Genomic DNA, 12572 nt, shown 5'->3' with positions numbered 1-12572 from the left:
ACCAAAAATCCCATTGAAAAAATATTCCTACCCTCAAATACCAAAAAAAAAAAAAAAAAAAAAAAAAAAAAAGTACTTCTGTCAGGACATTTTCAGTTTACAGATGTTTTCTTTAACCCTAAAACACAACACAAAACAATATATAATTCAAGATATCAAACACCTGTGAAAAATAAATTTGGAAAATTTCTTCATATCAACACAGTACACTGGACCCTAATTTTACTGACTTTTAAAAAGAGTGTTTATATGACAAATTGGGGTTTGATATGACCAAAAAAGTCCAAAAATCATGGTATGATTTGTTTTAAATCACTAAAGTGATACTGTAAATCATAATATAGGTATTTTTTCCTCCATAAACAAATAAATGCATTGGTTTAAATTGTAATGGGATTATCCAGTTAAATTCTTTAATGAAAGTAACTCACCTAAATTTTATATTATTTTTATATCAAATTTTTAAAATAATAAAATGAAAACAAAGCTGCTTCGAAAAATGTGAAAAGATTTACATATCCACAAAAAAGTCTGGCATCAGTGTAAAAACCGCTTCATATTACAGCATGTAACACCTGAATTAAAAAAGACCTCTAATTTTAGTTTAAAACTATATTGAAAAGTCAAGCCCTGCAATTCATATTTGTATATGCATATTTGTGTTTGTATACTGTTCAGAAGGGTGTAACTTTTAAATTGTTGTTCAGATAGAGACCCACCACTTTAGATTTCTGTAGAGTAGGTCCTTGTGCCTTTACCAGCCAAAAACTATGAATAACCGTCACCACAACATAGAGCCTTTCTAGATAGCGTCAGGTGAGAGGAAGTGAGCAGCGGAGGGGAATCTGCCCCGCTGTGGCCTCAAGAAGTTTCCTGACCTCCCTGCTTCCTCTTCACCCTACACTATAACAGCACAGTATCCCTCACAACACCATCCTGGCATGCAGTCACAGCATCAGCGGTACCAGATGTGGAAAGGATCTTGGGACTTTTGTTGAAACAGCTGCTAAGGAGACAAACATCCCTGAAGACAAAAAGTCCAGACACTGTACAACATTAAAATAAAGGCAGCATTTAGAAAAAAATGAAGGTTTACTACTAGTATCAAATAACTTGATAAGTAATGTTTCTGAGTCCACTTCAAAGTAATAATGTAAAGGGAATAATAGTTTACATTTATTTGACAATCGCTGAAACACATGATATGCCCTGAATATTCATTAAAAACAAATTATGCTTATATTACATCTAAATGCTGTTTAAGAATGCTGTTAAACACAACAGCAATGGTAGTTTAACCAGTGGCATGAGTTTGGGGCAAAACTATCAGTCATTATTATTATATTTTTAACATTTCAAACTAAAATACCCTGTTTTCACACTAGGGATGCAGCGATTAACCGGTTTCACAATTAACCGCGCTTTAAAATGTCACGGTTAATTAATCGTAAAGGCTCCGCTACACCGAGTGTTTCTGTTGCACAGAACGGAACAGTTGCAACTTGCGCAAAACGAAAACAAAGTTACACTAGTGGTGCACCAGCTTTAAATGCCGTGCTTATCAGAGACACGGAGGCTACTACACACACTAGATTAACTATGACAGAGGAACCAAACAGCGATCCTTTATTTCCACCAGAGAAATGCCTGAAGTCGATAGTGTGGGACCATTTTGGGTACACCAAGAATGACCAGGGTGTCATTTAAATATTGCCGTAGAAACCGTGATTATTCCTCAGACAATAATCGTACCAACAAAATCTATAATCGTTGCATCCCTATTTCACACACTAGAAAGTTATGCAAAATACTTGGTATGAAACCCAAAAGCATACATAGGCATCACTAAGAGATATATTTATTATATAAAATAAAGAATCATAATAAATTAATTAATAATTTATAGTAATTAGCAATTGATAATTAATTTGTAATAGTAATAATAATTGTAAGTCGCTTTGGATAAAAGCGTCTGCTAAATGACTAAATGTATGTAAATTGTTTTTTTTATAACATTTTCAATTAAAATTGAATTATATTATTATAATTAAAAATAAACAAATAAATTAAATTAATTTGAAACTCATTCCACTCATGTTTTAATGAAGGTTCATTAGTCATATTCCACAAAACAAAAAAACACAACAAGACACAACACAAACAACAAAACAAAACAAAAAACACAAAAAGACAACACAAAACAAAACAAAAAACACAACACAAACAACAAAACAAAACAAAACAAAAAACACAACAAAACGCAAAACAAAACCATTTCCTTAATCTAAAGTTGACTTCACCTAATAGGCTTGAGCCTCATATCAGCCTTCCAAAATATTTCTAATTTTCTACATTTCCATTTTTTCATTTTGCTCTTCTGTCTGCTGAACAGGGCAACTTCCTTTCAGGCAGCTGCAAACTGAACATCAAACGCATCCACATATTCCAAAGAAATCAAACAACTGTGTGTTTTGCGAACTTCACAGTACACTTCCCTGACATACTGCGTCTCTTTAAAGTTTGAGACTGATGTTTTTTTGATGCAAACCTCAAAACCGCCAACAGAGCTTGTACAGGTGGTCACCGATACAACTTATGGGGAGCAGTTGAGTCACACCAATCATTTAAAGTCAACCACCATGTGTGTGCATGGCACACATCCCATGTGCAGCACGGCTTAGGTACTTACATTGGGTTTCAGGTTGGCTGCTTGTCTGTAGTACTTTTCAGCGGCATCATTGAGGCTGGCTTGCCTGAAAGAGCAAATAAACATTGCGTGTTACTTCATCCTGTTGCACAAGTTTATCGCTGGCCATTAAACCGTGGACTATTTGTTAACCAACTTTAATGCCATGGAAAACAGGGTTATAAAACTGCCTGACTTCACAATTTTTGAGCAGAAAATGTGCCCTCATTTCTTAGGTCATGACCTACAACCTATTGGATGCTCTTTGAAGATCTTTAGCGCTTTTACAACTCTAAGGTTTTATTTTTTCATGGGAAAAAACCCCATCCTCTAGCTGCTTGTACCTGCTGGTAGCAATATCTTCTTTTTGAAGAGAGTTCAATATGGAGACAATGACCGTCGGCCAAGAAAGGCTGGGTTGTAATGATAAAAGAGAGCTGAAGATTTCCTTTATTTTTGATAGATGACCGCTTTCCTTATACTGGCCGGTTTTATAAACCCTCTTTCATCCTCAACAAAACTCTTTGTTGAAAAGAGCTAAGGTTAAACGTTTCAAGAAATCGTTTTTTATTAAGGGAAAATATGTATGTACTGTACTGTAATATTCAAGCAGTGAGATGATGGATACATTATATGTGTGGAAAACATTCCAGTTTCTTAACCTTGACAGAGAGATGAATGAGGTAAAAGATAAATGAAGACACTGGATTGAAATACAATTTAGGAGGACATTTCTACAAGCAAAGCTGAAGATATCAAAAGTTGTGTTTAGGACACATGCAATGGCTGACAAGTTTGAATTCGGCTTGCAACATCTCCCAATCCCATTCTCAACATCCTCACTCTGCTATTCTATGAATAAAAAAGCCAAAAATAAAATAAAGTGCTGAGTTGGGAGAATGTATGGGGTCAGGGTGAACTTCGAACAGCTAAACATGGTGTTGTCCTTCCCTTTGTACAGTTAGAGACGGCACTTTTAGGTCATTTTTTTTTAGTTGGTTTGTGAAAAATCAGCTGTTATAGAAGTAGGTTACAAAGTCCTTATAGTTTATCTACTAAAAATAAAAAAACTAAATAATAATTAAAATATTCATGGAAACAATAAGAATAATTTAAAGTAGAAGGGTCATCCAAAACCATTATGTTCTTTGATTCTAATTGTAGAACAAGAATGTGACCTGACAAATCTGCATGGTGTGTATGCCTATATTTACAAATTACTGAAAACAGATCTAGATCAGTGATTTTTTTAAGTCTAGTTGATGCCCAGTTGGTTTCTGTGTCAGCAAAAATAAAGTAAAACATGGAAACAATAAGAATAATTTAAAGTAGAAGGGTCATCCAAAACCATTATGTTCTTTGATTCTAATTGCAGAACAAGAATGTGACCTGACAAATCTGCATGGTGTGTATGCCTATATTTACAAATTACTGAAAACAGATCTAGATCAGTGATTTTTTTTAAGTCTAGTTGATGCCCAGTTGGTTTCTGTGTCAGCAAAAATAAAATAAAATAATAAAATAAAGTAAAATAAAATAAAACAAAATTCACTAACTAAAATAAATAAAACGAGAATAAAACAATGGTTGCTTTTAAAAATATTTGAAACATTAATTACTCAATATTTTGAATAATGATATTTACTAATTGAATGTATTAAATTTAGTACATTGACATTATAAAGATAACATGTTGCATGTGACATTTACTTTTTTTCCACTCATGCAATATGAATGAGTCTTAAAATATATAGGGGCCTTCACCAAAAAAGTTTGAAAACCCCTCATTTATTTGTCTTCCTGAATTAAATGGCCTGACCTTTTCTGAATATGTTCACTAACTAAAATAAATAAAACGAGAATAAAACAATGGTTGCTTTTAAAAATATTTGAAACATTAATTACTCAATATTTTGAATAATGATATTTACTAATTGAATGTATTAAATTTAGTACATTGACATTATAAAGATAACATGTTGCATGTGACATTTACTTTTTTTCCTCTCATGCAATATGAATGAGTCTTAAAATATATAGGGGCCTTCACCAAAAAAGTTTGAAAACCCCTCATTTATTTGTCTTCCTGAATGAAATGGCCTGACCTTTTCTGAATATGTATATGGCTAAAAATGACCTGTTAACTTTATTAAAAAAAAAAAGTTACATAAAAATCTATGGGATGACTGGTTCTCAACAGTGGACTTAAGCATTTAACCGAAACCATGTGTTACTGTTCACCCTCCACAATTCTGTTTTACAATCCTTTCCTCCTGAATGATGAGTCTGTGCAATTTTCACATTCACATGCACGTAATAAAATGGGGCTTGATCGTGACCACAATTGTCTGCAGGGACAAAGGATTCTGTTATAATCAACTATGGGAAAGTGACCACCCTTAACACAGAGTCAAAACTGTGTTAGTCTTCACGACCACAACTGCAATATATGGTGAAAATCTAAAAGACAGCATCAACTGGACCTCCCCAAGTCAGATATAAACCTCCAAAATACAATAAACCAAATGTTTAATTTTCGGCAACCAAACTTTTCCTCCACCCCACCGCAGTCTACTCATTATTTCATTCCAAAGTGGTCACCAACCTTCCGAGAAAAAGCATAAAATAATTCATGACCCGTTGATGCAACCATGTAAGACTGCATTACATAAAAGCTTCAATGGTAAGCTTTTATTGTACAAAGCTATAGAACTCCTCACAAACAAATGGAGAGCTATGGATTATGGATTAATAACATGAGCAACACTGGCTGGAAGCAATTTATCTGAAGTCTGACAGCAATTGTCTTGAAATGTATTGTATAAGAAGGTGAATTACAAAAGAGGTGCTTTAAAGGAGATTAATTTAGACTTTAAGGAGAAGGAGAGGCTTTTAGCAGACCACTGTCAGAATGCTAAAATCCTCTCTAAAATGCATTTCAAATTTACCCCTTAGTTCACCCCAAAATAGAAATCCTGTGCATCTGTATGAGTCCAAACAACTGATAAAAACATCACAATAATCCACAAGTAATCCACACGACTCCAGTCCATCGGTTAACATTTTGTGAAGCAAAAATCAGAGTAATTGTAAGAAACAAATCCACCATTAAGCCATTTTAACTTCAAATAGAAGCTTCTGGCCAAAATACAAGTCCATAACGCTTCCTCCAGTGAAAAAGTCCATCTCTGTTGTCCTCTCACATGACAATCCACTAACATATTTGTTTAGAAGTGTTTTGGCTTGTAAACTCTGCCTGATCTGAGCATATTTCTCTCCTGATTCAGAAATTTATACAGGACTCTTACTTTAGCTAGAAGCAATGGCTTGAAGTTAAAATGTCTTGATGGATTTTTTTGTTACAAACACACAGCATACATTTATATTAATTGATGGACAGGAGTCTTGTAGATTACAGTGATCATTTATTAGCTGTCTGAACTCTCATTCTGATGGCACCCATTCACTGCAGAGGATCTAAGTGTTGTAATGCCAAATTAATGCAAGTGATATAATGAAAAATAGTAAGTACATTTTCAGCAAATTTTCATTTTTGGGTGAACTATTCCTTTAAAGTACTGCAGCTTAGCATACTAGAAAAAAACACTGGAAAAAAGTGTGCAGCACGTACAATGAATTGTCTTGAACTAAATACGATATTTTCACAGACAAACAAACACAACAATAAGGGAGAACTTGTTTTGAAGTAGTAAAATGTGGCATTTTACTTTGCGTGGCAGTGACACGGTTTGGCCGGGGTTTCGAATTACCACTGCTCGTTTGAAGAGGGCAAGGAAACTGATAGTAAGGAAGCAAACGTCGGTGTCGGTGCAGACGGGCCCCTGAGAGCCACACATCTGAAGCGGCCTCGTACTTCCCCACCCCACTCAAATTCACCCCCCACCCGAGACCCTTCTGCAAGTCCTTCCAAGAGAAACACACAAGGAACCTGATCTTCAAATGAGTCGGACCGCAAGCTAGCACGAAGGCAGGGGACACAGCCTAAGACTGCAATTAACAACCAAGTGTTCTTGTAGCAAAAAGCACCGTGCAAAATCTGCTGTAGGATTGGAATACTTTTTAGGAAGTGTGTAACTATATACCATGTGAACTCCATGTAGTAATTATGAGAAGTGTATTCAACAGAAACCTCGAGGCGAGGGTATTAATGCAGGCTTTCCATTACATGTCCTGCGGAGCACTGCAACAGAAAGAAAACATTCATGCAAATGGGGAGGTGGAAGAAGTAAAAGAAAAAGAGAAAGAGATAGAAAAACATCCTAGAGCGCAGCATGTTTTGCTTCAGGATCCAGACTTCACATTGGACATCAAGGTGGTAACCCAATATAGTAACAATTATTGTACCAAAAAAAAAATAAAAAAGGCACCATTCTTTATCGAAATTGAATAAACTCCAGTTAAATTTCTGGATTTGCACTGATTTTTTATTACGGTAGTAACAAAAAAATAAAAATAAAAAGTAAGTGGAATTGCAATGTGATTTTAAGGAAGCAGAATTAAAAACATAAATGTACATAAATTGTATTTTTTTTAAATTATAAATATAAAGTTTATCAAGAGCCTTGTTTGAAAATTTTGAAGAGTTTTATTAGCCTCACAGACAAACATCCTTCAATTTAATTGAATTTCTAACTCATGAATTCAATTTTTTCAATTCTGAAATTTGTCCAATCCTGCTATGAAACTAAAAGTTTCCCTTAATAAATGAAGTATTTATTTATGAAACTAAAACTAGATATTTCTAGATACCTTATATAAGACTTATAGACTTATTATAAGATATATATAAGACTTATAGATAACTTCCCATAAATAAATAATAACCCTCAAACCAATATGGCTGCTAAGTGCTACAGAAATGTTTATACTTTGTCCAGGAATATGGGTATTTAATCATAGGAAAAAAAATCTGTCCGTATGGATTTAGCGTGTCCTCCTCACCTGAGCATGTGAGCTGCACTGAAAACCACATCAAATTCTTCACTGTCCAACTGGGCGGCTTTCTCTGCCATTTCAGCGGCCTTCAAAAGCCGCGACTCCTCCAGCAAAAACTGACCTGAGGAAAAAAAAAAAGCGGGGGAATTTCATTTTATATTTGCTTTTACTCCCTCGGAAAGACAAATGTGAAATATTTCCTTTGGCTGTGGGATGGATAGTTTGGTCTGCCCTCTCAATGAATCTGTGAAACACGAGATAGCAAGGGCGCTGCACACCGCGCGAACCATCTGACAGACCATTTGTCCAATTGAGATTTCTCCGATAGGCATGTTTCCGTGACAAATTAAATGCTTACTCCTGTAAGGTTGTGGAAAGGGGACTGACTGGGATCTCAAACCTCTGCAGTATCGTTGCTAGAGGCATCAGTCAAGACTGAAGTGGAATAAATAGCCTGTTGCTATTTGCCGAAATGGCTCTCCACACTTCTGAACACTGCTGGGCCAAAACCAAACATTTTTTTCCCAAACAGAAATGACCAAAGTAGAAATCTAAGAAGCGATGTAATCCAAAATGAAGATAGCTAGAACGCTGTCATTGATTATGGTTTTTTTGGGATGCCACAAATAGTTTTATACAAATATTAAAAAAATCTGGCACAAAGCAGAGTCTTTCTCCCCATGGTAAATGACAGTGGCGGTCTATCATGTGAAACGGAAAATACTAAGAAGCAGACACATTCTCTGATACAGTGGTTATGCACTAGAGAACAATAGAAGGAAATACAAGATCATCCTTATGGCCTTTGGACAGTACGTGTTCTGAAGATGTCTGATCAGACACGTACTAAATTATATTACGCAGATGCCTTGGCAGCGATCGAGTGGAAAACATATTGTTGGGGTTAGCCTGTGATGCTGTGTTTATCTGGACTAAATCCATGCATGGAAGCATCCAGGGACAGGTCAACCATAAAAATCTAGGATCTGAGGAAAAGCATGGAAGACTCATTTGTCGAGACAAAAAAAAAAAAAAGCATTATTAGGATCTTAAATTAAAAAACAAAAACAACTTTTACATTAAATTGTACTTACATTTTAAGAATGAAAACTAAAACTGTTGATAAAATATGACAGCATACTGTACAATAATATAATAATGCATTTAAAATATTGTTAAATGTTTCAACATTTTGGCTATTACAGTATGACAGTTTTGTTCTTGTCATTTTTCACATTTCAACTTGAAAAATTACATGCGTCGTGGTACTCGTGAACACGCGTCGAAGACTGATACAGAAGAGAAGAAATCATTGAATAAAGTAATTATTTTTGTTTTCTTGGCGCACAAAAGGTATTCTCATAGCTTCATAAAATTACAGTTGAACCATTGATGTCACATGGACTATTTTAATGATGTCCTTACTACATTTCTGGGCCTTGAATGTGTCAGTTGTATTGCTGTCTATGCAGGGTCAGAAAGCTCTCGGATTTCATCAAAAATACCTTAATTTGTGTTCCGAAGATGAACGAAGGTTTGACGGGTTTGGAACGACATGAGGGCGAGTAATTAATGACAGAATTTTCATTTTTGGGTGAAATATCCCTTTAACACTGAAAATAATGATGCGATGCACAAAAAGAATTATCTTTAGAAAAAGTGTTGAAACAAAAAAAGAGATAGATAAAAAAATCCCTGTGAAGGAAACTGAGCTCCAATAATCTGAGTCTCAGTTGGAGAAAATGGCCACAGGCTATAATTTGGCTAAATCACATTCATGCAGACACACATGAAAACTCGTATGCTTTTTCCTTAGAGAAATAAGGCCTCGTTATCTCTCTCTGCTCGCTGAGGCGTGGGTGGTTTCAGTGGAATAACATCTGTATACCAGGTTCGCTTCAGATAACACCGAAACAATGACTTCCTGCACGGCACCATCTATCTTGCTGCGAAAAAGCCTACAAATGTAACCTCAATTACAAGACAAACGTCAGCTAAAGAGCTAAATGCGAACAATTATGGCCAATATGGAGTTGAGGAGAAACCGCACAAGCTAGAGCAGATGCAATGTGTGGATTCATATACTGTACCTCATTATCTTTGCATTACTGGATGACTAGCTAATGTCGTTTCAGCCCATGTGTGCAGGTTGAGGAGAAATAAAATAAAGTAATACCAACCATAATGCATATAGCAGTTCCCTTTAGTGGGATCGAGCTCGATCGCCTTGAGAAAGAACTTCTCCGCTTCCGTTTTCTGACCCTGATATGAAAACAAACAAAGCATATCAGGAATTTCTTCAGGGTGAGGTTTTCATTTCATTTTTAACCTTTGACCTGATATATAATGTTCACTAGAGCAACAGGAAATGTGTTTAGCTGCTATAATTGCACACGCTGACTACATTATTCCAAGAGTTATCTTTAAATAAAAAATAAATAACAGACAAAATCAACAACAACAAAAAGTTTTCCATTATAGTTAATATAGCACACAAAGTTCACAAAATAAAATACTATTTTATATTTAATGAAATGGGATTGCATGCATGCATGATAACTGTATAGTATGCAACTGAATGAATAAATAAATATATAAATAAACAAACAAACAAAATTTTTTATTTTATTAGGCAAAAAGAAAGAGACAGCTGAATGATAAGAGAAAAAAAATTATCGAAAGAGTATTTAGTGATCATTATACAAAAATATTCCAAAGAACCGAGTGATAAAAACTGAATACATCTCCAGTGTATCTTAAAACCTGAAGAATTCATACTGGTTCCAGTCTGAGATGTATTATCATACCCTGTTCTCACTTGATTAACCGTGCATGGATTTATCTGCAGACCAGATGCAAAACAGTGATATATTTTTATTTACACTGTATAATTTAAATCCCCAGCGCAGCGATGTGTAACTTTAAATCAATGCATTGCACTCACAGCGATGCCTACACTTGATAGAGCCAGTGCTGTTTAATGTTAGACATGGATGTTAACAAACTTACACCATGTCAAGAGTGTGAGAAAAATAAAGAAACAGTCACTTGGAACACTTGACCTGTATAGTTTATATGCAATGGGGGGAAAAAAGGTCAGAGTAAAGTTCAGTCTGAAGATTTTTTTAATGTTTTGAAAGAAGTGTCTTATGCTCACCATAGCTACATTTAGTTGATCAAAAACACAGTAAAAACTGTAACATTGTGAAATATTATTACAATTTAAAATAACTTTTACTTTTTAAATATATTTAAAATTTATTGTATTCATGTGATGGCAAAACTGAATTTACTCCAATCTTCAGAGTCACACGATCCTTCAGAAATCATTCTAATATGCTGTTTTGCTGCTCAAGAAACATTTCCTATCCATATCAAACTAAATACTTTGATTGATTTGATATCCTTGCTGAATAAATGTATTGATTTCTATAAAACTGCAATCTTTTGAACGGTAGTGTATACCAAATATTTATACTTTGTGGTTTTGTTGCACATGAAACAATGCATGTCCTTACTTCAATAAGTAAAGATTCAGCACAAGGATAAGCTTTGTCAATTCCTGACAAACACATCTCAGTGTCATCCGCCGAAGTCGTGTTATCACTCTAAAGCAATATCCTGCTTCACCCCTTTCCTCTGAACACACACACACACACACACACCCCTGTGCTGGAACCCCGACCCCTTAATCTGAGCATGACATCAGAGAGACAACAGACACACTGCTGTTCCAATGTCTCTGTAGTGTTCGTCAACGGATTCTGAGCCTGATTAGTGATGGAAATGAGAGAATTCAGTAATGTAGCTGAAACACTCAAACACACACACACACACATCCCTGGGGTTGGGCTCTTTGACCCGGTGAGTTTGTGAAGGGAGGTCAGGGAAGGTCAGCACAGCAGGGGAAAGGACTGAGTTTCATCATGTCTCCCTCTTTTGACCCCTGACCGTGAAGATTTCCCTGTTCCCCACCTGGAAATGATGCCGGGACAATGTGATGCTGACAGGACGAACATTTTCTCATCGTTAATTTATATTTTTAGATGAATTAACCACATTGAGACGACAGTAAAGCCTTTTTTATTAATAATTCTATTTCAAATAAATGCTGTTCTTTGGAACTTTCTATTTATCAAATAATCCAAAAAAATGATTCTAAATTCACAATAAAAAAAAAAGAAAAAGACAAAAAACAGCACAACGTTGATAAGAAATGATTCTTGAGCACCAAATCTCATCACGTGAGGGATCACATAACACTGAAGAGTAGAGTAATGATGCTGAAAATTCAGCTTTGCCATCACAGGAAAAAAAATTACATTTTAAAATAGATTACAATAGAAATCTATTATTTTAAATTAGAATAATATTTCACAATATTTCTGTTTTTAACAAGACCGACAGCACTGGGATAGAAATATGTTGTATTATCTAAAGCAATTTTAAAGGGATGTTATAACTAGGGTTTGTCAATTTAACACTTTAATTCAGTGTAATTAATTTAAAAAAGCTATACAAAATGAAAGCAATTAATCATGCTATATAATTAATTGTAATTGTTTCTATAGAGTTTAATGCAGTTTAATACTGATGTACAAGTTTCATTTCTGATGGGAATTCTTTTAACAAACAATGATGTGAGTTTAATTAAATTAATTGGAATACTTAATTAACAACATTAAAGGGGTCATATGATGCAATTTCAAGTTTTCCTTTCTCTTTGGAGTGTTACAAGCGGTTCGTGAATAGATAAGATCCCTAAAGTTGCAAAGACTAAAGTCTCAAACCCAAAGAGATAAAAGTTAAGACTGGTCCACGCCCTCCTAAATTGCTCGTTTAAACACACCCCCACATGTCTACGTCACGATGTGGGAAGATTTGCATAACACCACCCAAATGTTCACGCAAAGAAAGAAGGAGTAACTTT

The 12572-nt window shown here is 34.9% G+C and overlaps 1 protein-coding gene across 1 annotated transcript in view; it reads right to left on the bottom strand.

Moving 5' to 3' along the window:
• LOC107722480 (transmembrane and TPR repeat-containing protein 2-like) overlaps nucleotides 1-12572 on the bottom strand; it is a 119895-nt gene that overhangs the window by 3211 nt on the left and 104112 nt on the right. The window contains 3 exon segments of the mRNA XM_016530837.1: nucleotides 2690-2753; nucleotides 7649-7763; nucleotides 9823-9904. Of these exon segments, the coding sequence (XP_016386323.1) occupies nucleotides 2690-2753; nucleotides 7649-7763; nucleotides 9823-9904 (261 nt within the window).

This window comes from Sinocyclocheilus rhinocerous, unplaced genomic scaffold (genome assembly GCF_001515625.1).
Source record: "Sinocyclocheilus rhinocerous isolate Xijiao unplaced genomic scaffold, SAMN03320098_v1.1 scaffold604, whole genome shotgun sequence".
Taxonomy (NCBI): Eukaryota; Metazoa; Chordata; class Actinopteri; order Cypriniformes; family Cyprinidae; genus Sinocyclocheilus; species Sinocyclocheilus rhinocerous.
This window is presented reverse-complemented; position numbering and strand designations above follow the sequence as displayed.